General features: G+C 40.1%; 1 protein-coding gene across 6 annotated transcripts in view; it reads right to left on the bottom strand.

Moving 5' to 3' along the window:
- The window catches only part of ARNT (aryl hydrocarbon receptor nuclear translocator), a 64,834-nt gene that overhangs the window by 24,628 nt on the left and 14,961 nt on the right, over window positions 1-25,245 (bottom strand). For 2 of the 6 annotated variants that reach the window (XM_037997995.2, XM_037997996.2), the window contains exons 2-8: window positions 23,030-23,141; window positions 17,713-17,757; window positions 12,915-12,959; window positions 8,823-8,867; window positions 5,862-6,075; window positions 2,386-2,599; window positions 658-784 (exon numbers count right to left, since the gene is read on the bottom strand). In XM_037997995.2, coding sequence (XP_037853923.2) covers window positions 658-784; window positions 2,386-2,599; window positions 5,862-6,075; window positions 8,823-8,867; window positions 12,915-12,959; window positions 17,713-17,757; window positions 23,030-23,141 — 802 coding nt within the window. The remainder of the gene's footprint in view (window positions 1-657; window positions 785-2,385; window positions 2,600-5,861; window positions 6,076-8,822; window positions 8,868-12,914; window positions 12,960-17,712; window positions 17,758-23,029; window positions 23,142-25,245) is intronic. The other 4 variants (XM_008019287.3, XM_008019286.3, XM_008019284.3 and 1 more) reach the window with 3 other exon arrangements.

The following is a 25,245-nucleotide window of genomic DNA, read 5'->3' as shown; positions in this document are numbered from 1 at the left end:
TATGAATTAAAACAAAATCCTGTATCAAACACTATGTAATAGTGGGAAATTCATTTCTTTTTCTCTTTTTTTTTTTTTTTGAGACAGTTTTACTCTTTTTGCCTAGGCTGGAGTGCAATGGCACAATCTCAGCTCACTGCAACCTCTGCCTCCTGGGTTCAAGCAATTGTCCTGCCTCAGCCTCCAAGTGGCTGGGATTACAGGTGCACACCACCACATCCGACGAATTTTGTATTTTTTTTTTAGTAGGGACGGGGTTTCACCATGGTGGCCAGGCTGGTCTCGAACTCCTGACCTTAGGTGATCCACCCTCCCCAGCCTACCAAAGTGATGGGATTAGAGGCTTCAGCCATCGCACCCAGCCAAGTTCATTTCTTTATATATGTTTTTCCATCTGCAAAATAGTAACCATCAATCTTACACTACAGAGCAATTGTGAGGATGAAATAAGATGACAGAAAGCACCTATCATAGTGTCTGGCAAGTTCAGAAACGTTAGTTCCTTTACCAAATACTTTATTCTGTGTTACAATCCATCTGGGTAGGGAGAGTTAAATTTAATCCACTGGAGCTAATCCAACTTAACTCCAACAGAAATAAAACTCTCAGCTCTTGATCCTTCCTATACCAAATCACAATCCTCAGCTTGACACTCACCTCATTCGGCAAATAAATGATCTCCTTGAGCCCATACACATTCTCATGGAAGACTGTTGACCTTCCTTTTTCACTGTTCCAGTCTTTAGATCCAGGATACGCCCTGAAGGAGGATGTGAAGAGCAGTCTGGAGTGCATTTTTGTGTGTGGGGAAGAGGGGGAGAGACACTGAAGGCAAAGATAAGCAAGCATCCTATTCATGCCCTTAATCTCCTTGCTTAGAACTGACCAAGCAGGAGATGAATTTTTTTTTTCAAGTCTAAAATACTTCAATTATCATCAATGAATCTCACTCTTAAGTTCAAAGGCAGCACTGAAAATAACATTGTGCAAGCAAAAGTAGGAGTGGAAAGTAGTATTAGAAAACAAGAGGCAAGGCTATATTCTCATGCCTGATTATTTGTATACACATACAGACATACATACAGAGTAAATGTCATTGGTTGAAAAACAAGTAATTTTCTGTAGTCTCAGCTAATCAGGAGGCTGAGGCAGGAGGACTGCTTGAGTGCAGGAGTTTGAGGCTGTAGTGTGCTATGACTGTGCCTGTGAAGAGTCACTGTACTCCAGCCTCAGCAATAAAGCAAGACCTTGTCTCAAAAAAAAACAAAAATAAAAAACTTTACAAAGAAAAAAACCAAGTAATTTTATATGTTATAGAAACATATAGATCTGTTTGTCTTCTTTATTATATAGAAACGAAGAACAACTTTTGGGGAAAAGGAAGAACTAGAAAAATGAAATCATAAAAACATACAGGAGGGGAAAACTGGTCAAGTGCAGTGGCCCATGCCGGTAATCCCAGCACTTTGAGAAGCCAAGGTGGGAGGAATGCTGAAGACCAGCAGTTTGAGACCAGTCTGGGCAACAGACAGAACCTGTCTCTACAAAAAATTTAAAAATTGGCCAAGTGTGGTGACATGAACTACTCCTAGCTACTCAAGAAGCCGTAAGGCAGATCACTTCAGCCCAGAAGAGTTCAAGATTACAGTAAGCTATGATGCACCACTGCACTCCAGCCTAGGCAAGAGAGTGAGACCCTGTTTCTTTTTGGGGGGGAAAAAAGGAGGAAAACTAAAGATCAACAACACTAATATGAGTATATTGAAATTTCTTGCATTTTAACTACCAGGTTTTATCTGCTTCCACTTTAAATTTTTTTCTAGAGTTGCTCAAGAATAGATATGACTTGTTTCCTCTAGCCAAACTCTGGCCAAAAGACTGAACATAATAAAATAGGGGAGAAAAAAAGAACAACAGTACAGATACAAACAACAACATAAAACACCTTGTACACCAACCAATGACCATATCTATAGAATAAAAAGCTGTTATCATTGAACCTAGCACAAAGCCAAGCACTAGGAGGTAGAAAAAATACCAGATAATGATCCATACAAATGAGATAAAAGCATGGGTAATTCCCTTAGAATGGAAAAAAAAAAAAAAAAAAAAAACAGTACTGTAGATTTGGCTTTTACTGTTCTATTTACACTAATATTAAGATAAATGTAAAATATTATCATTAATGAAATATTTTCTAGGGATGAGCCACAAAGTAGACAATCTCATATGGATAAAAAGAATTCCTTTATATTCATTAAAGGAGAAAATTCTTGAAGTCTTGCCAGAGTCAACAAACCAATTTAAAGGCTAAAACATCTCTTAAGCCTCAGGAAAAAAAGAAGAAAGGACTTCTCATTCATTTCCCATACACATAACTCTCACCTGTCAGGGCATTTTCTGAAGTGGAAAGCTGCTCACGAAGTTTATCCACATCATCTGGGTGCACCTGATCATAGAGTGTGCTGCCAAACCATTCAGACTGTGGCTGGTTCAAAACAGGAGTCACGGAGTCAGAGACATACACCACCCTGCCTGTCTCACATGAGACAATAAACAGAAAGCCATCTGCTGCCTCCAAGATCAAATGTTTCAGTTCCTGCCCAAGGAAAAGAAATAGAAGTTAATATTGAACTCTGAAAAAACAAGTATTTCTATTCACAGGAAGAAGTAAGACACTTCAGGCCATATGCATCTCTCCATAAGCAACTGCTGGCTCACACCTGATCCACAGTCACAGGTTTCCACCCTAAACGCAGTTACCTTCAAAAATAAGAAAGTTTTTTCTAATACATATTTCTTCACTTTCTCTGTCACTATCCACCTCTTCCTCTCTATCTCAGGATTCAAGAAGAATAAAAAGGCTTGGGCTAGGCACAGCGGCTCACGCCTGTAATCCCAGCACTTTGGGAGGTCAAAGTGGGAGGGTCACTTGAGTCCAGGAGTTCAAGACCAGCCTGGACAACAGGGCGAAACTCCGTCTTTACAAACAAACAAAAACAAAACAAAACAAAACAAACAAAAAAAACTAGCCAGGTGTGGTGGCACATGACTGTAGTCCCAGCTACTCGGGAGGCTGAGGTGGGAGGATCACTTGAGCCTGGGAAGCAGAGGTTGCAGTGAGCTGAGATCACACCACCGCACTCCAGCCTGAGTGACAGAGCAAGAGACCCTGTCTCAAAAAAAAGGCTTACCATGAACAATAATTGACTTCTTAATTCCATACTGTCTGGTTTCTTTTTAGGATCTTGCTTGACAAATATTCCAACTTTCTCTCTTTCCCCTGAGGCCTATAAAAATGATCAGGTTTTCTCAATTCTATGTAAATCTTCCCTCACTTTGACCCATCTCATCTCTCTTTTTCAGCAGGAAGCTTATACTAAGAATAATGTTATATTCACTGGCTTTATCCTCTTACCTTTCAATTATTTCTCAATCCCACGTCAATCTGCACTCTAAACTACTGTTTTCCTGTTCGGTTTGGTTTCTGTTCTGCCAGGAACAGCATACATGTATTTTTAAGGAGGTTACTAATGTCCTCCAATTCAAGTCCCTTCTCCTGGGTCTTCATCACTTTATTCAACCTCTCTGCAGAATCTGACAATCTTGTCCATCTTATCCTTTACATTTTATTTTTTCCTACCTCCTTCTATGAGGCTGTACTCCAATTTTTGCTTCCTCTTCTGTTTCAGACTTCCTTTCCTTTGTTCAAGTCTTAAATGTAGACATTTCCAAAGTTCATCTTAAGTTCTCTTTATTAACACCATACTTTCTTCCTGGGAAATCATATTCACTCTTCCCCACTACGAAATAATACCCAAGTAGGCCGGGCGCGGTGGCTCAAGCCTGTAATCCCAGCACTTTGGGAGGCCGAGACGGGCGGATCACGAGGTCAAGAGATCAAGACCATCCTGGCTAACCCGGTGAAACCCCATCTCTAGTAAAAAATACAAAAAAATAGCCGGGCGAGGTGGCGAGCGTCTGTAGTCCCAGCTACTCGGGAGGCTGAGGCAGCAGAATGGCGTAAACCCGGGAGGCGGAGCTTGCAGTGAGCCGAGATCCGGCCACTGCACTCCAGCCTGGGCGACAGAGCAAGACTCCGTCTCAAAAAAAACAAAAAAATACCCAAGTCTATATCCCTAGACCTGACTAATTTTTTTTTCCTGAGCTTTCAGCAGACTTGACTTTCAAGTATCTGCAAAAAATTTATAAATATTCTACTAGCAACTCAACATCAACATTCCAAAACCTGAATCATTATTTCCCTCTTAAAAATACAACCTGCCATGCTCTTCCAATATTCTTTCTTAACAGCACCCTCCCAAGCTAGAAGCCTCAAAATCTAACTATTCTCTCACATTCCAGTGATAACTCAGTTTTATCAATTCTACTTTCCAATGCTTTGTCACTGTACTAGTCATCTTTTGCCAAAACTAATTAAGTAATTGCCCTGCTTTCAATCCATCCTTAAAATGCTACCAGATCTGCTAATACATTTTTGATGTCTCCCCACTGCATAAAAATTAAAATCTAAATTATTTAACACCTAAACATTCCATCATTAGATCCCAGCCTGCCTTCCTATTACCTCCCAAAAACATGCTAAAACACTTGACTTTCTTTGCACAACCCAATTATTCCACACTTCTAAGTTTTTGCTCAAGTGATTCCCAAAATCCTCAACACTACTCCCCAACTCATTTTCCATATCTGCATTTCTACAGGATTCATTACCACACTTCCGTTATAGAACTAGTTCTATGTTTACTTTATTTATTTACATGTCTGTTTCCACCAGAAAACCATTTCTCTTACCATTCCTTCTATTTCTCATAGCACAACACACCTGGTTTGCCCACAAAAGGTGCGTAACTGGAGTTTGTTGAATACCTGCACATGTACTGTTAAAGCATATTAACTATTTCAATGTATGTAACTATAAAGCATGTACTTTTAAGTAGACCATCCTATTTGGAAAAATTCTTTTTCCATTTTCTCAAACTATATTCTCTCCTCCTTTCTAATCATTTGATTAAATTGGTGACATTAAGGGCATACTTGATTGATACTGAAGTAAATTTTTTTCTTCCTTATACCTCCTACATTTTCCAAATTTTTCTGTAATGATCATGTTATTTTAATAACCAAAATAGAACATGGCTTCCTTACCCTCCGAAGTCTTCCCTAACCATCCTCACTCAAGTCTAGCCATTCTGTTCTCTTTAGCCATCCCTTTGGTATATGTCTATCTAGTCCCACATAAAATTACTAATTAAAAAATACAATTCCTCTCTTTATGCATTTTCCTGTCATTTTCTGTTGTATCCTGCCACTCACGTACTTATATTCAGATGAAGCTCCTAAAAGGCAGAAAATGTTTATGCCTTCTGTCTTTCATAGTGCATCAAATGTAACAGAGCACATCCCAAGCAACAATTAGACTCTCAGTTATTGTATCACCAAAAGAGGGACAGATTCATTCTATTACTAAAACTAGAAGCTGCTTCAGGGATAAGAAATAGATTTCTTCCATCTTCTATAACCCTAAAGGCAAGGAAGAAAACTGGTTCCATGGACATAGTCATTCCCTCTGTGAGTCCACTGTTCTTCTTCCATCCTATATGCTATATTCATGAGTCAAGTTCTCAAATATTAATACTTATTAGTTTGTTAAATGGTTTTCACAACTCTTCTCTACTTCTCATTGTCCCAATGCTAATTAATGTTATAACTAAGAACTGAAATTCATTTTCCCATTGTCTGACTTTTTCCTGAAAAGCTGAATTCTTGTCCAAAAAACGAAAACTTTCAAGAGGTTCACCCAGATTCTAGACTTTCTCAGAACTGTAAGTCCCAGAGACCTGATCAGTGAGGAAAGACGGCTTATAGGAGCCATCAGTGGATGTGTTGCCAGTTCCCCGCAAGGACTTCATGTGAGAAACTGCCATGCGTAAGATGGTTAACTTGTCTGGTTTTCGAGCCAGGGCACTACAGGTGGGTACCATATCTGACAGTTCTGTGATATAGGCTGTCATCTTGTTCCGTCGCCGCCGTTCAATTTCACTGTGATTTTCCCTGCATGGAAAGAGAGAGAAGCCCCATCCAGGTGGTCACATCTGGTTATTTGGTAGCAGGGAGAGTGATATGGACACCAAGTGTGCTGCTGAAGAATGTGGTATTCAGATTTAGTGATGCTTAAGTCTCAGCAGTTAAAATAAGGTTTGCCAACCTTCTCATGCAAAGCAAGCATGAAACAGAACTAATAAGGCAGACAGAGAACAAGCAGATAATACAATTCCCTTCCCCCTATTTCCTGGAAACTTCACATCATTTGCAAATTACCACTCCCTCAGAAAAAAAGCTGTTTTAAGAAATGACAGGCCAGGCATAGTGGCTCACGCCTGTAATCCCAGCACTTTGGGAGACTGAGGAAGGTGGATTACTTGAGGCCAGGAGTTCGAGACCAGCCTGGCCAACATGGTGAAACCCTGTCTCTACTGAAAATACAAAAATTAGCAGGGCACAGTGGCATGCCCCTGTAATCCCAGCTACTTAGGAGGCTGAGACAGGAGAATCACTTGAATCCAGGAGGTGGAGGTTGCAGTGAGCCAAGATTGCACCACTGCACTCCAGCCTGGGTGACAGAGCAAGACTCCATCTCAAAAAGAAAAAAGAAAGAAAGAAAGAAATGACAATATTTCTAAATGCTGATTTTACTCACTTAAGTTCCATTGGAACATATAACCTCAGCTTGGTTAACTCCCATGTTGACTAATTCAACTATTTAAAGGCCAGAAAATAAAAGGATCAATTTTTGCCAACTCAAGTATGTAGCTCCACAGCTGATACAAGAATTGATGGTATAGATTTCCTTGGTCTATAAAATATGGTAAGTCTCTCTCTTATTTGCAACATTAAAAGGCAGAATTTGAAGATTTTGAAGTTTTATTTGGCCCATTAATGGACAAAGTCCTACCTTCTTTATCTGGGTGTGCTGCCAGTGCACTCAACTTCTTACAAGACTTAAGATACACCATCTACTAAAAGTCCTATATGGGTCCCCCGTCTGGGACAAAGTTAACTGGAGAGCAGGAGTGGAGTGGAGAGGAGGATGATTAAAGGTCTGGCAAGAGACAATCTGAATCTCACCCAGGTAAACAGACCACAGCTCCAACACTGACTTCCTCAAAATTAAGACAGAAAGGTATCACTGTTAACAGGAATAATCCAGTAGTTTTCCAACAGGAATTTTTTAAAGCCCATTAAATTTCTCAGTGTCCTCCATCGGGATGCCTCAAGGAGATAACCAAGCAACATGCTGCATTTCTGCTTCTACTCAAATATTTGCTTGAAATATTTTCTCTCTCTCTCTTTTTTTTCTGAGATGGAAAAAAAAGTCACCCAGGTTGAAGTACAGTGGCGGGATCTCGGCTCACTGCAACCTCCACCTCCTGAGTTCAAGCAATTCTCCTATCTCAGCCTCCAGAGTAGCTGCAACTAAAGGTGCACGCCACCACGCCCAGCTATTTTTTTTTTTATTTTTAGTAGAGATGGAGTCTCCCCAAGTTGGCCAGGATGGTCTCGATCTCTTGACCTCGTGATCTGCCCGCCTCAGCCTCCCAAAGTGCTAGGGTTACAAGCATGAGCCACTGTGCCCGGCTTGCTTTATCTCTTTTATTTATTTCTGTTACCACCTAAGAATTCTACTTGAACAAAAATTATTTGTCAAAAAAAAAAAGAAAGAAAATTAAAAATCTAACATAAATCTCTTTTTTCTGAGAAGAGCAAAGGGAGGTCAAGTACATAAGTGACTTGCCCTAGGCTGCTCTCTTCCCAATACGATGTTTTCTCCACCACATCATGCCAAATCCATTTTCTGAATAGTGAAAGGGTTAGTAAGAAGCTCGAGTTAAACTGGCAGCAAAATGAGTTTGTGGCCCAGATTAAAGAGGAAATAGTAGAAAAAAGGGGGAAAATAGTAAAAATAGGTATCAGCATCAATGATCTATTTCCTAAGTCACCCCCAAATCACGGATACTAGAAAACAGAAAAGTCTATGCATATTTCTTCTGCAGTATTTCTGCATTACAAACAACAGTCTCCAAAGAGAATTCCAGAGTCTCCTTTCTAAATGGCAAAAAGGGTCTCAACACATAGGCCCATATTTAGTTACACTTTGCCTAAGACATAAAATTCTACTCTCAAACATAAAGCACTCATCTTCCTAGTATCTGACAGATTTCTGACACGTAAGTACAGAAACCTGGTCTTTTAAATAGCCACATCAAGGAAACTAAAACTTTTCTAGAAAACTACCACAAGAAAGGATTAGATCACCAAAGCAACACTAGTTCTGTTGTGAGAATAATCTAGGCTGTGAGTCTTCATAGGAAAATAGGTGTGAGTTTCCTAGAGGTGTAGAGTAAATGCTGAGGCCTAAATACTGGGAGCTAATCACAAATATAGATATATTTGTGGTTTTCTGATAAAAAGAGTATTTCCCTATTAAAGCACCAACTGGCACAGCTGCATTACTTCTAAGAGCTTTTTGTTCTGTGAAACTTAGTACTGACATAAAGAAAAAAAGAAAAAAACTTAATAGCAATTTCTTAAATCCCTAAGCAAAGTTCCCTCAACTCACCCACTTTCTGATGGGGAAAGCCAAAGTTCCTGTTACACTCAAACTTCTAAAAAATCTTGTCCTCTCTTGCCACAGATAAGGAAAAATACAAAGAGAAAGGGGAAGAAAAGATAGAGTAAGAAAAAGGATAGAAAAAGCAGCATCATCTGCTTCATCATGCTAAAAGACACTGTTCTCCTACCTGGCAAGTCTCTCTTTATCCGCAGAGCTCTGCTCATCATCCGACCTAAAAATAGAATTAATGAACTAAGCTAAAATTAAAATAAAAAAGAAGGAAGGAAGAGGGGAGGGAGGAAGGGAAAAAAGGAAGGAGGAAGGGAAAGGAAATGGAGGGAGGATAAAAAAAGAAAAGGAGAAAGAAGAGAGAAAAGTATATAGAACTAAACAGATGCAGAGAAGAGAGGAGGGAAATGAATTATAGGCAGGAACCTTGCCTGTAACTCTACAAAGTCATCTGTTAGGATAAAGAAAAAGTAACTTACAAGATAAAGGTCAACATAAAAGCAAAGCCAATATATATTGTAAATTAACATGATCTAAACACAGGAAGCATTTTGCCAATCGATCTCTGTAGGAACCAAAGATATACAGAGTCTGAACAAGAACAAACAAAGGGAATTCAGGAATACCATTTTCATACACTGCTCCCAATCTGGAAAGAAAATGATATCCACATGTGCTATTCTATAATGACAAAATTAAAGACAGAGTAAATTAAAGATGATAGTATCAAACAAGTGATCACAAATACAATCTCTCTGTCTCTCACACAAACAACACATGCATGTGCCACACAATGACAAAATAACCAACCAGATTTCACTGGAGAAATTATATAAATAACTCTAAGAACTAGGTTTCTGGCATGTCCTCTATTATTGATTTGTTCCCAAAGTAATTCTTAACTTTGATTCAGTCCCTTTGCCATTTCTCTGCAGTATAGCCACACAGGAATGGATCAAAAGTAACAATTCCCCCTCCACTAGAGAAGGATACAAAGAACCATCACTAAATTTTTCCAGAAAACTGAGATACTGTAATGATAGGTGGCAACTGAAGAAATAGCAAGGTGTTAGCAGGCCAATGTATCAGGAATGTGTCAATTCCATTTTAAATACATTTATATAGATAAAGAGGCCCCGAATAAAATGTCTAAGTATAACAGGTTAACAAGCTAAAAGATTATTTAGCTATCAAAAATGACGAATACAATAGCCTTATCAATATATGGGAATGTTTTTATAAAATGGTCAATAGACAGAAAATAACACAGTAACAAGGAAGAAGAATGTAAAAATTTACGCATATATTCTGAGGACAAGAGAAGGAGAAATAAGTGATATTCAGCAGTTTAGAGTTTTACATTCCTTGGGTTATTTCTTCTAGATAGTTCCTTAACAAACTACAAACTTCTTTTTTTTCAAAAAGTTGAGCAATTTTCAGCTTTTAAGACCCTCTATTGAATTCCCAAGGAGGATATGTGAGATGCACTACCTTAACAAATCATATGAATGAATTCTGTTGTTTGAAAAAAAAGTTAAGCATCTAAAATTCCTATTTCTACTGCCCCTACTACTACAGATCCACAATCCCTTATCCACCCCAGTATTTCTGAATGAAATATATGCACATTAAGCAGGACAAACGAAGACTAAAATCATTCACGCCATGTTTTCATGGCTTTTTGAAATTTCATCAAGATACTGTGGACCTTTACTACCAATAATATTGATGGTCTGACTTTTTAATGAAGGTTGAAAAACTATCCTCCAAATATCTATGATTAACTTCTCATTTTAGAGATGGTTCACATCCTAAAGACAAGTGTCTACTTCAATTAACTTTGATAAACAAATTATTCTTCAAAAACCTCTTAACTTCACTCCTTTCCTGTTGCCACTGCCAATCTAGCCCAGGCCCTCAAGATTTTTTTTTTTTTTTTTTGAGACGGAGTCTGGCTCTGTTGCCCAGGCTGGAATAGTGCAGTGGCGCGATCTCAGCTCACTGCAAGCTCCGCCTCCCGGGTTTACGCCATTCTCCTGCCTCAGCCTCCCAAGTAGCTGGGACTACAGGCGCCTGCCACTTCGCCCGGCTAGTTTTTTTGTATTTTTTAGTAGAGACGGGGTTTCACCGTGTTAGCCAGGATGGTCTCGATCTTCCGACCTCGCGATCCGCCCGTCTCGGCCTCCCAAAGTGCTAGGATTACAGGCTTGAGCCACCACGCCCGGCCGGCCCTCAAGATTTTATAGCTGTCTTATTATTTCAGCAGCTTCCTATCTATCTCCTTATAGTCCAACAGTCCATCCCTTTAATCAATTCTATAACTGCTACCAGAGAAATATCCCTACAATGCATTTTATATAATATCCTCTAATTCAAAGCCTGAGATTGCATCTCACCACTTCAGAATAGTTTTTAACTACTTCCCCTGATATTTCTTATGTCTCTACATCAATGGTTCTCAAAGTATGTTCCCGAGACCAGGAGCATCAGCAATGAATAAATACTAAATGCTAAGTGCTCGGTTAATCACTGGATTTTGAAATAACAGATTATTCATTTTTCTGAGGTAGCTGCAAACTTAATTTATAAAAAAGAAATAATTTATTGCCTAATATTTAATAAAAATTTTCTAAAAAGAAAACTGACATTTAAGTTAAGAAGAATTTAATAAAAAACAGAGTATATTTCATCATCTTGATAGGTAATTTAAACAAATTTAAGTTTTTTCACTCAAAACTTTACTTGCCACAAAAACTGTTTCCTTACTGTCGTTTTGGTTTTTTTTTTCTGAGACAAAGTCTTGCTCTGTCACCCAGGCTGGAGTGCAATGGTGCCATCTCTGCTCACTGCAACCTCTGCCTCCCAGGCTCACGGAATTCTCATGCCTCAGCCTCCAGAGTAGATGGGATTAAGAGTACCCACCACGATGCCTGGCTAATTTTTATATTTTTATATATTTTATATTTTTAGTAGAGATGGGGTTTCACCATGTTGGCCAGGCTGGTTTTGAACTCCTGACCTCAAGTGATCCACCCGCCTCTGCCTCCCAAAGTGCTGGAATTACAGGCATGAGCTACCACTCCTGGCCTCTTACTGTCATTTTTAAAAGAACAGGACCAACCAGGCATGGTGGCTATGCATATAATCCCAATATTTGGGAAGCTGAGGTAGAAGGATCACTGAAACCCCAGAGTTTGAGGCTGCAGTGAGCTATGATCATGCCACTGTACTCCTGCCTGGGAAACACAGTGAAAACAATGTCTCTAAAATGTCTCTAAAAATATACACATATTAAAATAAAATAATAGGCTGGGCACAGTGGCTAATACCTATAATCCCAGCACTTTGGGAGATTGAGGTGGGTGAATCGCTTGAGGTGAGGAGTTCAAGACCAGCCTGGCCTACATGGTGAAACCCCATCTCTGCTAAAAAAAAAAAAATTATTACAAAAATTAGCAATTAGCCAGGCATGGTGGCACATGCCCGTATTCCCAGCTACTCGGGAGGCTGAGGTGGAAGAACAACTTGAACCCAGGAGACAGACGTTATAGTGAGCTGAGATTACACCACTGTACTCCAGCATGGGCGACGGAGTGAGACTCTATCTCAAAAAAATAAAATAGGCTGGGTGCGGTGGCTCACACCTGTAATCCCAGCACTTTGGAAGGCTGAGGCGGGCGGATCACAAGGTCAGGAGTTCAAGACCACCCTGACCAACATGTTGAAACCCTATCTCTACTAAAAATACAAAAATTAGCCGGGCGTGGTGGCAGGCGCCTGTAATCCCAACTACTCAGGAGGCTGAGGCAGGAGAATCGCTTGAACCCGGGAGGTGAAGGTTGCAGTGAGCCGAGATGGCGCCATTGCACTCCAGCATGGGCAACAGAGCAAGACTCTGCCTCAAAATAAATAAATAAATAAAATAAAATAACAGAACCATTATCTGTATTCCTATTTTTGTAGATCTATTTAATAATAAATGCAAACACAAAATCCATAATTTGTGTTCCTATGGAAACCTTGCAAGCACATTGCTTTAGTTATCACATACACAGAAAAACATTGTATAAAATATACTGCCAGTCTGAAGCCATGTCACCTGAACATAAATGATAGTTATAATACTAAGTTTCCCATACTTCCAAACAGGAAAGAGATTGGACAAAGAAATTCAGTCTCATCCAGAAAAAATTAAAAGTTAATATGCTAGGATTGTCTGGTTCTACAACATGGATCATATTATATGATATATTACCTACTACTATATTACCTGGCAAACCGTTCCTTATCGTTAGACATCTGATCATCATCACACCTGAAGGAGAAAAAAAGGATTGTTTCAAAGTATTGCACTTGCTATATCTATTTCACTCTGAAATGAAAACTAGAAAGGCGTGAAACTATTCAATAGAAAAAAAGCTAATGGAAAAGCATCACAAAGTGATAGAAATAGCAGCACCCCACAGAACTTAAAAGACCCACAACTATTATTTGTCAGGTTTCTGGTATTTCCATTACCCTTACCAGACACACCAAAAAAAGATGATGATCTAATGACAACACAGCTGACTGGTCTGTCAGCACAATTCTAAAGTAAGGGATAGCTTTGGATTTTTTTTTAATTATGGCAAAAAACACATAAAATTTAGCATATACCATTTTTAAGTGTACAGTTTAGTGTTAACCATATTCACAGTGTTGTGCAACAGATATCTAGAAGTTTTTCATCTTGCAAAACTGAAACTCTATACTCATTAAACACCATTTTCTCATTTCTCCTTCACCCCAACCCCTAGCAACCACTGTTTTACTTTCTGTGTCTATGAATTTGACTACTTTGTAGATACTTCATGTAAGTGGAATCATACAGCATTTGTCTTTTTGTTACTGGCTTATTCTTTCAGTATAATGTCCTTAAGATTCATCTATCTTGCAGCATGTGACAGGCTTTCTTTTTAAGGCTGAATAATATTCCCTTGTGGGTACATACTACATTTTCTGTATCCATTCATCTGTCAGTGGACATCTGGGTTACTTCGACCTCTTATCTATTGCACAAAATGGGCCAATAAACATGAGTGTGCAAATATCTCTTTAAGACTCTGCCTTCAATTATTTTGTGTATATATACCCAGAAAAAAGAAGGGGGAGGCTGGGAGCAGTGGTTCACACCTGTAAACCCAGCACTTTGGGAGGCCAAGGCTGGGCAGATCACCAGGTCAAGAGATCTAGACCATCCTGGCCAACATGGTGAAACCCCATCTCTACTAAAAATACAAAACTTAGCTGGGCGTGGTGGCACGCGCCTGTAGTCCCAGCTACTCCGGAGGCTGAGGCAGGAGAATCACTTGAAGGCGGAGGTTGCAGTGAGCCGAGATCACGCCACTGCACTCCTGGTGACAGAGCAAGACTCCGTCTCAAAAAAAAAAAAAAAAGAGAAGGGGGAAAGTGAATTTGGTGGTGCTTTTCTCAGGCACAACAACCCGACTTGGTAAGATACACTATGATAGTCTTTTTTTATGACTAGGAAAAGGATAAATGAACTTCTCTTTGGATCTGCATGTAGTTGTGACTACTGGATTTTGTGGAAGCAATGACTCAGGGTTAGAGCTAATTCACAGGTATAAAAAAAGACTAGTGGTTACCCTCATATCTTTCACACACACAGTGAAGTTCCACTAATAGCATATATTATAATAATTCAGGATTAAAATAGGAGGAATTCTCAATACAGTTGTTTGAAAAAGTCTGTCTTCTCCAGAAATTGAAATCTCTTCCCTTCTTCACATTTATTGAGACTCATTAAGTCTCAAGAGACCTCTTAGAGAATTATACTTCCACTTGCAACTCTTTCTTTGTGATGGCCAAGTCACGGTTGTTGTTTTCAAGAGTATTTGGCAAGGTTCATCTAGTCAGTAGCCAGAAATATGAGCCTTAACTTTAAATGTTACTATAAAAAAAGAAGATAGATGCTATTAACTGTATGAAGCATTATAAAACTAAACAATGGCAAGCAATTTACAGTATGGACATCCTTTGTGTAAAAACAAAAACTGAGATGAGTGTGTGTATGTTCACACATACACATTTATATATAATTGTGTATACACTAAATATTTCTGGAAGGATACTCAACAAACTGGAAACTGCAGTTGTCTGAAGAGTTTTGAAGGTCCAGGCCAGGCGCAGGGGCTCACACCTGTAACCCCAGCACTTTGGGAGTCCGAGCCAGGTGAATCAGGAGTTTGAGACCAGCCTGGCCAACATGGCGAAACCTTGTCTCTACTAAAAGTACAAAAGTTAGCTGGGCGTGGTGGCAGGCGCCTGTAATCCCAGCTACTCAGGAGGCTGAGGCAGGAGAATAGCCTGAACTCGGGAGGCGGAGGTTGCAATGAGCAGAGATCATGCCATTGCACTCCAACCTGGGCAACAAGAGCGAGACCTCATCTCAAAAGAAAAAAAAAAAGAGTTCTGAAGGTCCAAAGTGAAAAGAAGATGTGCTTTCACTGTATATAACTCTGTACTGTTTGAAATTTTGTTTTTGTTTTTTTATTCTTTTCTGAGGCAAGGTCACCCAGGTTAGAAAGCAGTGGCACAACCTCGGCTCACTGCAACCTCTGCTTCTAGGACTCAAACCACTCTCCCACCTCAGCTTTCCGAGTAGCTGGGACGACAGGCACACACCAGCACATCCAGCTAATTTTTGTAATTTTTTTTTTTACAGGTGGAGTTTTGCCATGTTGCCCAGACTGGTCCTGAATTCCTGAGCTTAAGCGATCCACCCACCTCAGCCTCCTAAAGTGCTGGGATTACAGGTGTGAGCCACCATGCCTAGCCTGAAATCTCTATAATAAAATACACTTATATTACTTTCCCAATTAAAGAAAAAACTTAGTTAATAAAACAAACAAATAAGTTTAAGGTGCAGTGGCTCATGCCTATAATCCCAGCACTTTGGAAGGCCGAGGTGTGCGGATCACCTTAGGGCGGGAGTTCAAGACCAGTCTGACCAACATGGAGAAACCCCATCTCTACTAAAAATACAAAATTAGCCGGGCGTGGTGGAGCATGCCTGTAATCCCAGCTACTTAGGAGGCTGAGGCAGGAGAATCGCTTGAACCCGGGAAGCAGAGGTTGTGGTGAGCCAAGATCGTGCCATTGTATTCCAGCCTGGGTAACAGGAGCAAAAATCAAAAAAAAAAAAAAAAAAAAAAGGAAAGAAGGAAGGAAAATAAATAAATGATATTAAATCTGGGCACCCACCCAATCAAATCATTTTTTTTGAATTGGGCTCCTTTATCAAATGTCTGTTACTCAGCAATGTACAGGCTACCAGGGTAATATTCTTCCTTTCTTTGAGTCTTACTGTTTTCCTTACTTGAAAACAAGACAAACAATCGGTCTTCAGCAAGAATATCCCCCTTTTCTGAAAGAACTCCTTCATCAATACATTAAAAAGTCCATTTGCAGGCCGGATACAGTGGCTCATGCCTGTAATCCCAACACTTTGGGAGGCCAAGGTGGGAGGATCGCTTGAGCACAGGAGTTTAAGACCAGCCTAGGCAACATAATTTTAAAATTAGCCAGGTATTATGGCTCACATCTGTAGACCCAGCTACTTAGGAGACTGAGGTGGGAGGACTGCTTGAGCCCTGGAGGTCGAGGCTGTAGTGAGCCAAGACTATGCCACTGCACTCCAGTCTGGATGACAGAGTAAGACCCTGTCTCAAAAAAATAAGAAGAAGAAAATAGGCCAGGCATGGGGGCTTACGCCTATAATCCCAGCACTTTGGGAAGCTGAGGCACATGGACCATTTAAGGCCAAGAGTTCTGGACCAGCCTGGCTAACATGGTAAAACCTCGTCTCTACTAAAAATACAAAAATTAGCCAGGTGTGGTAGTCGCAGCTACTCAGGAGCCTGAGGCATGAGAATCACTTGAACCTGGAAGGCAGAAGTTGTAGTGAGTCAAGATTGCACCACTGCACTCCAGCCTGGGCGACAGAGGAAGACTGTCTCAAAAAAAATAAACAAATAGTCCATTTTAAAAACTCCAGAATATTAATTACTCAAAAATATAAATTCCTCATGCCTGTAATCCCAGCACTTTGGGAGCCCAAGGAGGGCGGATCACAAGGTCAAGAGATCGAGACCATCCTGAGCAACATGGTGAAACCCTGTGTCTACTAAAAATACAAAAATTAGCTCGCTGTGGTAGCAAACACCTGTAGTCCTAGCCACTCGGGAGGCTGAGGCAGGAGAATCGCTAGAACCCGGGAGGGGGAGGTTGCAGTGAGCCGAGATCGTGCCACTACACTCCTGGTGACAGAGCAAGACTCCGTCTCAAAAAAAAAAAAAAAAATACAAATTCCAATTCCTGCTACCTATAAGAGGAGTCAACAGGTGTCAGAGGGTATGACAGAGTCATAGATTAATGACACCTCAACCAATGAATTACGCCTCTCAGTATGTACTCCCTTGTGTAACACCCTCACACACTCACAACTGGAACATATGACTTGCTTTGGCCAATGGGACATAAGCAAATGTCATATAAGCAGAGGTTTGATAAGCACTTGCACACTGGGATTTGTGCTGTAGATTGTAGCTATCACCACATGAAAAAATTCAGTCTGGCCTCCTTGAGGATAAAAAAACCACATAGACAGAAATACCCAGCCATCCCAGCTGAGTCCAATTCTCAGCAGACCAGCTGAGAATGCAGTCTTATGAGTCTAGGTGAGATAAGCAGAATAAATGTGCAGTCAATCCACAGAATTGAGAAATAACAAACTATTGTTCTTTTTAAGCTATGAAGTAATACAGAACTGATACAGAGGGTTTGTAAATGCTGTCCTATCCTCACTGAGATCCTTTCTCTCACTGAGATCCTTTCTCTAGATATATTAACAGAATGCTTAAAAATTTTCTGAGATATAGGAATATTTATAGTTTTGTGATGAAGTACTCTTCTTAGACCTAAGGACAAAAATTTACAAGTCAGAAGTATAAAGATCATAAACTAATTTTTAATATCAGACATCTAAGGAAAGTTTTTCAGTCTCTTACCTCAAAAATTTACTGTTCCCTTCTCCATCGTCATCAAAATCCAGCCTGAGGAAAGCCAACAATAAATAACTTTAAGCCTGCTGATAATACAAAACATTAACAAGTTAAAATTTCTCAACACAAGCTACATGTACACCCACCCAAATGGAATAATGAAAAGAGGAAGCGCAGAAGTCAAACAAAGCTACATTACCTCTTCTTCATAGTCCCAAACTAAGCAAAGAAGAACAAAACTGGGGCCGGGCGTGGTGGCTCACACCTGTAATCCCAGCACTTTGGGAGGCTGAGGCTGGTGGACCATCTGAGGTCAGGAGTTCGAGATCAGCCTGGCCAACATGGTGAAACCCCGTCTCTACTAAAAATACAAAAATTAGCTGGGCATGGTGGCAGGCACCTGTAATCTCAGCTACTCAGGAGGCTGAGGCAGGAGAATTGCCGGAACCCGGGAGGTGGAGGTTTCAGTGAGCCAAGATCGCGCCATTGCACTCAAGCCCGGGTGACAACAGTGAGACTCTGTCTAAAAAAAAAAAAAAAAAAAAAGGTACAAAACTGGGTAATAGAAAAAAGTACCTTCTGCTACCCTAACACTTTCCTAGAGTAGCAGTCAATTTTTGCCAAAGTTTTGCATCAGACTACAACCTCTATAAAGGGAGCAGGAATCCACTCAGAAAAGGTAAGAAAAAAATTAACATAAATAATTCAGATCCATGTTTCATTTCTATAGCCTGCTCTAAGCCATGTTACCGAATTTCTGAAACATCTTTCAAAGCAGTGATCTTACGTAAAAGAGTAACTTAACAACTACGAAGATTGTTAGATAATGTTTCTTTCCTTCACTGATCTAGTAAACATGAAATATATTCTACATTCAAGACACTGTGCTAGGTGAGGTAAAAACTAGAACCTTGCCCTCAAGGGGCTCTTCACCTAGAGAAATACAAATATAAAACAAGTGAGAATAGGAAAGTGTCACATAAGGGGTACAATCAACATGCTACAGACATTCAGTGAAAGAAGTGAATTTCATTTAAGGAGATTAGGAAAGATTATAAATAATAAAATAGGCTGATCTCTGTACACTACTGAACTAAAATATTGCTCATGTTACCACCTTAACCTAGTGATCACTCTTTTTACTTCTACTAGTGGGATACCTTGATATTATGAGCCTCTACATGGGTCACATTTGAAGTACACATACAGCATCAATCCTGAAAGTGTTTGTTCCTCTTCCTCCTTCCTGAATCCCCTAATCTGATCACCTGTAAAATCTTACCTATCTACCCAGTATCTCAAATTATTTATTTCTTCTCCTTCTTTCTTTCTTTTTAAGAGACAAGCTCTCACTCTGTTGCTCAGGCTGGAGTACAGTGGCATGATCATAGCTCACTGCCGCCTTGAGCTCCTTGGCTCAAGGGATCCTCCCATCTCAGCCTTCCAACTAGCTGGAACTATAGAAGCACGCCACTGCACCCAACTAAATTTTTTTATTTTAAAAAATCTCAGCTGGGCATGGTCGCTCACACCTGTAGTCCCAGCACTTTGGGAGGCCAAGGTGAGCAGGCTGTTTGAGCTCAGGAGTTCAAGACCAGCCTGGGCAACATGGTGAAATCCCGTCTCTACAAAACAAACAAAAACTAGCCAGGCATGGTGGCACATGTGTAGTCCCAGCTACTTGGGTTGGGGGGTGCAGGAGGGGCTACAGGCCTTGAACCTGGGAGGTCAAGGCTGCAGTGAGCTGAGATTGGGCCACTGCACTCCAACCTGAGTGACACAGCAAGACCCCGTCTCAAAAAAGAAAAGGAGCCAGCCACAGTGGCTCACACCTGTAATCCCAGCACTTTGGGAAGCTGAGGCAGGTGCATCACTTGAGGTCAGGAGTTCAAGACCAGCCCAGCTGACATGGTGAAACCCCATCTCTACTAAAAATACAAAAATTAGCTGTGTGTGGTGGCAGGCACCTGTAATCCCAGCTACTCAGGAGGCTGAGGCATGAGAATCGCTTGAACCCGGGAGGTGGAAGTTGCAGTGAGACAAAATTGCGCCACTGCACTCCAGCCTGGGTGACAAGAGCAAAACTATGTCTCAAAAAAAAAAAAAAAAAAAAAAAAAAAAAAAGGGAAGGGGAAAGAGAGGAAGGGAGGCAAGGAGGGAGGGAAAGGTAATTGCTAAGTCAAACAAAAAAAATGAAGGAAGTAAAGAAAAGAAAGATAATTTCTAAATCAAAGAAAAAAAACTCTCGTCATTTTTCCCAGGCTGGTCTCAAATTCCTGGGCTCAAGTAATCCTTCTACCCAGCCTCTCAAAGTGCTGGCATTACAGGCATGAGCCTCCGTGCGCAGCCCAATAACTCCAATTCTAAGAATCTAGAGAAATAACATGAAATAGGAAAAAAAAGTTTAGGTACAAAGAAGTTATTTGCAGCATTATATATAACAGCAAAATCTTCAAAACAATTTAAATTGTCACAAAATAGGAAGTTAAGTACATCCTTTCATGCAACCATTAAAAATTATGTTTATGGCTGGGTGTGGTGGCTCATGCCTGTAATCCCAGCGCTCTGGGAGGCCAAGGCAGGCAGATCACGAAGTCAGGAGATTGAGACTATCCTGGCTAACACAGTGAAACCCCGTCTCTACTAAAAATACAAAAAAAAAAAAAAAAAATCAGCCAGGCGTGGTAGCGGGCACCTGTAGTCCCAGCTACTTGGGAGGCTGAGGCAGGAGAATGGCGTGAACCCGGAGGCGGAGCTTGCAGTGAGCCAAGATCGCACCACCGCACTCCAGCCTGGGCGACAGAGCGAGATTCTGCCTCAAAAAAAAAAAAAGTATGTTTATACAGAATATGTAACAATATTTTTTTTAAAGGGCCGGGTACAGTAGGTCATGCCTGTAATCCCAACACTTCAGGACGTCGAGATGGGAGGGCTGCTTGAGCCCAGGAGTTTTAGACCAGCCTGGGCAATGTAGTGAGACCCCGTCTTTAAAAAGAAAAAAAAAGTTAGCCAGGTATAGTGGCATGCACCTGTGGTCCCAGCTACTTGGAGAACTGAAGTGGGAGGATTGTTTGGGCCCAGGAAGTTGAGGCTACAGTGAGCCATAATCGTGCCACTGCACTCCAGCCTGGGCAACAGAGCAAGACTCTTGTCTCCAAAATGTGTGTGTGTGTTGTGTCTGTGTGTTGCTTATTATTTACATAAGGTGCCAAAATCTGTGTATGTGTATTGCTTAAAATGTGTGTGTGTGTATATTGCTTATTATTTATATAAGGTGAAAAGACCAGGCTATATAAAACTATATAATTACATAACTATTAAAAACAATTTACATACAAAGACTGAAGGAAATACAATTAAAAAACGGTAGATTTTGGCCTTTGTATTGTTCTTTCTTTCTGTATTTTCCCATCTTTCTTTAAAAGAAATATTAGGCCGGGCATGGTGGCTCATGCCTATAATCCTAGCATTTTGGGAGGCCAAGGTGGGCATATCACCTGAGGTCAGGAGTTCGAGACCAGCCTGGCCAACATGGTGAAATCCCATCTCTACTAAAAATACAAAAATTAGCTGGGTGTGGTGGTGCACACCTGTAGTCCCAGCTGCTCGGGAGGCTGAGGCAGGAGAATCCCTTGAACCAGGAAGGCGGAGGTTGCAGTGAGCCGAGATCACACCATTGCACTCCAGCCTGGCAACAGAGCAAGACTCCATCTCAAATATAAATAAATAAATAAAAATAAAAGAAATATTAAAAGACTTCTTTTAGGACAGGTGAAGTGGCTCATGCTTGTAATCCCAGTACTTTGGGAGGCCAAGGCAGGAGGACTGCTTGAGGCCAGGAGTTTGAGGCTGCAGTGGGCCATGATTGTGCCTTTGCACTCCAGCCAGGGTAACAGAGCAAGACCCTGTCTCTAAAAAAACCAAAAATAAAATTTTTAAAGACTTCCTTTAATATATTTTTTCTGATTACCAATCATAAATGTTCATTTTCAGAAAATCTGAAACATCAAAAACAAAAGAAACCATAAGTCACCCATAATACTATTACCCAGAAATCTGATATATATTCTTTCAGTTTTTTCCTGTGTACATATTATACATATTTTTTGACAGTGAAATACCATAATACTGTAACCTTTCTTAATAGCTTGTAAACATTTTTCTATACTGAAACATATTTGTCACTTCTAACTACATAGCATTCCATTTTAAGTATACTATGACTTTCTCAAGTGATGCCCTAATTTTGGTATTTATAATACTTCTAATTGTTTGTTACTATACATAACCATAACACAGTGTTTAAAGAGTAAGCTACAAAGCCAAACCCCCAACGTCCATATCCTATATCTGACATTTATCAGCTTTACAATCTTAGAAAGTTACTTATTTAGCTTACGCTTCAGCAAATGGTTCAAATGTTTAAAGCTACTGAACACATAGCAAGTCTTAATATGTTACTCATGTTACCACTGAGCCCAGGCATCACTCTTCCATTACTATTGGTGGGACAAAAATTAAAGACTGGTTATAATTAGCTGCACAATTTTTAAAAAGAAAAAGAAGGAAAAAGGAAAATTTAATACCAGAAAGTAAATAAAATAGTGCCCATTCTTCAAGGCCCCTCTAAGGCAACCTCCTTTCTGACGCTTTTCTCAATGTTTACCAATAAATGTATTATTTCCACACACAGAAAAACATAGCACCAAATTTATTCCTTTCTAACAAAACTAGGCATATTCCATCATATATTCGTGTGTATAATAATTATTTCTATCAGAACACAACCAACTTAGAAACAAGGACTGTGACTTACTCATCTTTGCATCCTACTTGCAATCAGCACAATGCCATAACACTAATTAGGAATTTAATAAATACTTTTGGAGCTCAATGGACTCTGCATTCCAAACCAAGCAACATATCAATAACTTAGAAGACAGCTATTCTAGAGCTCAGCATTCTCTAAATTCAGAAAAGCAGCCTATCAAAATGATTTTGGGAAAACAGAAACAAAGCTTAATGAAAGCAGCAAACAGTTTTCTCAGGCACAGTAAAATCTCCCAGCTTAGCTACAGTCCTTTACCTTATAGAAATTTTGGTTTAAAAAAAGAACTGCTTCTGGAAAACTTGGATAAAAACATAAATTCTTCATAAAGAAAAATTCAGGGACTAAGGAGACTTATATGACAGTAGTGTAGTAAGTAATCAAGTTGAAGTGAGATGGTCAGAAATAGCCAAGTGAGTTCAGCAACTAAATAAATTCAGCAACTAAAGTTGGTTTATAGGAGAGACATTCATAACACACTACACTCAAACTCACCCTGGTCGCCGCTTAACAGCCCTCTGGACAATGGCTCCTCCACCTTGAATTCCAGGTCCAGGGTTTCCAGAGGCAATGGCTGGACCCAGTGATGGTACATCTGATGTCATTTCTGTCAGGAAAATAATGAAGTAAACATTTTTAAAAAGATGGTTCTTGCGTATCAGCAGTATCAAGTTAGCTAAAAGAAATGTTCAAACTATAGACAAAATCTCAGCAGTTTGCTAAAAATCCCAAATGCTCATATCCAGATTGTTCTTCTTGATTTTTTTCTTTTTTTTTTTTTTGAGACCAGGTCTCACTCTGTTGCCTGGGCTAGAGTGCACTGGTATAATCATAGCTCACTATAGCCTCAAACTCCTGGGCTCAAGCAATCCTCCCACCTCAGCTTCCCGAATAGCTAAGACTATAGGCCCGCACTACCACACCCAGCTAAATTTTTTTTTTTTTTTCTTAGAGATGGGGTCTGGATATGTTGCCCAGGCTGGTCTTGAACACCTAGCTCCAAGTAATCGTCCCACTTTGGCCTCCCAAAGCACTGGGATTATAGGCATGAGCCACCACACACGGTCTCTTCTTGAATTCTTACACTGGTACAAGATATCCCCATACTTCAGTTCTCCCCACATCATAGAGTCTGGAAGAAGTACTATATTCCGCAAACTTCATGTTAAAAAGCTTGTACATAGTTAACAATATACTAATATTGTACACACTTAATAATACACTAATTTAAAAAACACATATATAAATGGGTTTATACATTTCATTCATGCAACAAATATTTATAACTTATTTTATTTATCGTGATTGGAAAATACAGAAAAACCCAAAAGGAAAAATCACCTAAATTCCAATACTTAAAAGAAAATTATGTAAAGTAAAACTGAAAGTCCCTCATTATTGTCTCCCTTTCTTGCCTCCCTGTACCTTTCCTCTCTCCTTCCAATTCAATCTCATCCCCCAGCAGTAACCATTACTAACAGCTGAGTACTTTTTTTTTTTTTTTTTTTTTTAAAGACAGGGTCTCACTTTGTCCAGCCCAGGCTGGAGTACAGTGGCATGATCATGACTCACTGCAGCCTCAGCCTCCGGGGCTCAAGTGAGTTGTAGGAGCTCTTTATATATTTTGTTTTATTTTTTGTTTATTTATTTTTTTGAGGCAGAGTCTTTCTCTGTTGCTCAGGCTGGAGTGCAGTAGTATGATCTTGGCTCACTGCAACCTCCACCTCCTGGGTTCAATTAATTCTGCCTGCCTCAGCTTCCCGAGTAGCTGGGATTACAGGAGCCCACCACCACGCCTGGCTAATTTTTGTATTTTTAGTAGAGATGGGATTTCACCATGTCGGCCAGGCTGGTCTCGAACTCCTGACTTCAGGTGATAAGCCCATCTTGGCCTCCCAAAGTGCTGGGATTACAGGTGTAAGCCATTGTGTCTGGCTGCTCTTTATATACTTTGGATACTCTGTTTATATGATTCGAAATTTTTTTTTCTGCTGGGCATGGTGGCTCACGTCTGTAATCCTAGCATTTTGGGAGGCTGAGGTGAGCGGATCACTTGAGATCAGGAGTTAAAGATCAGCCTGGCCAACATGGGGAAACCCCATCTCTAATAAAAATATAAAAATTAGCTGGGCGTGGTGGTGCGTGCCTGTAATCCCAGCTACTTGGGAGGCTGAGGCTTGAGAATCACTTAAACCTGAGAGTCAGAGGTTGCAGGAAGTGGAGATCGCACCACTGCACTCCAGCCTGGGTGACAGAGTGAGACTCTGTCTCAAAAAAAAAAAGAAAAGAAAAATTTTTTTTCTATTCCATGGGTTGCCTTTTCACTCTGTTGGTAGTGTTATTTGATGCACAAAATATTGTACAACATACAGTATGAACTAACAAAAAACAATGAGATATGTGTGTAAATATTCATGACGTATATTAAAATGACAAGAGCAAGTTGAAGATCAGGCCTCCAGTTTTACTAAGAAAAAAATGCATTTTTTTTTTTTTTTTTTTAAAGACAGGATCTCGCTCTGTTGCCCAGGATGAAGTGCAGTGGTGCAATCACGGCTCATTGCAGCCTCGACTTCCCAGGTTCAAGTGATCCTCCCACATCAACCTCTTAAGTAGCTGGGACTACAGGCATGGGCCACCATGCTGGCTAACTTGTATTTTTTGTACAGATGGGGTTTCACTGTGTTGCAAAGACTAGTCTCGAACTCCTG

This window comes from Chlorocebus sabaeus, chromosome 20 (assembly GCF_047675955.1).
Source record: "Chlorocebus sabaeus isolate Y175 chromosome 20, mChlSab1.0.hap1, whole genome shotgun sequence".
Classification (NCBI taxonomy): domain Eukaryota; kingdom Metazoa; phylum Chordata; class Mammalia; order Primates; family Cercopithecidae; genus Chlorocebus; species Chlorocebus sabaeus.
This window is presented reverse-complemented; position numbering and strand designations above follow the sequence as displayed.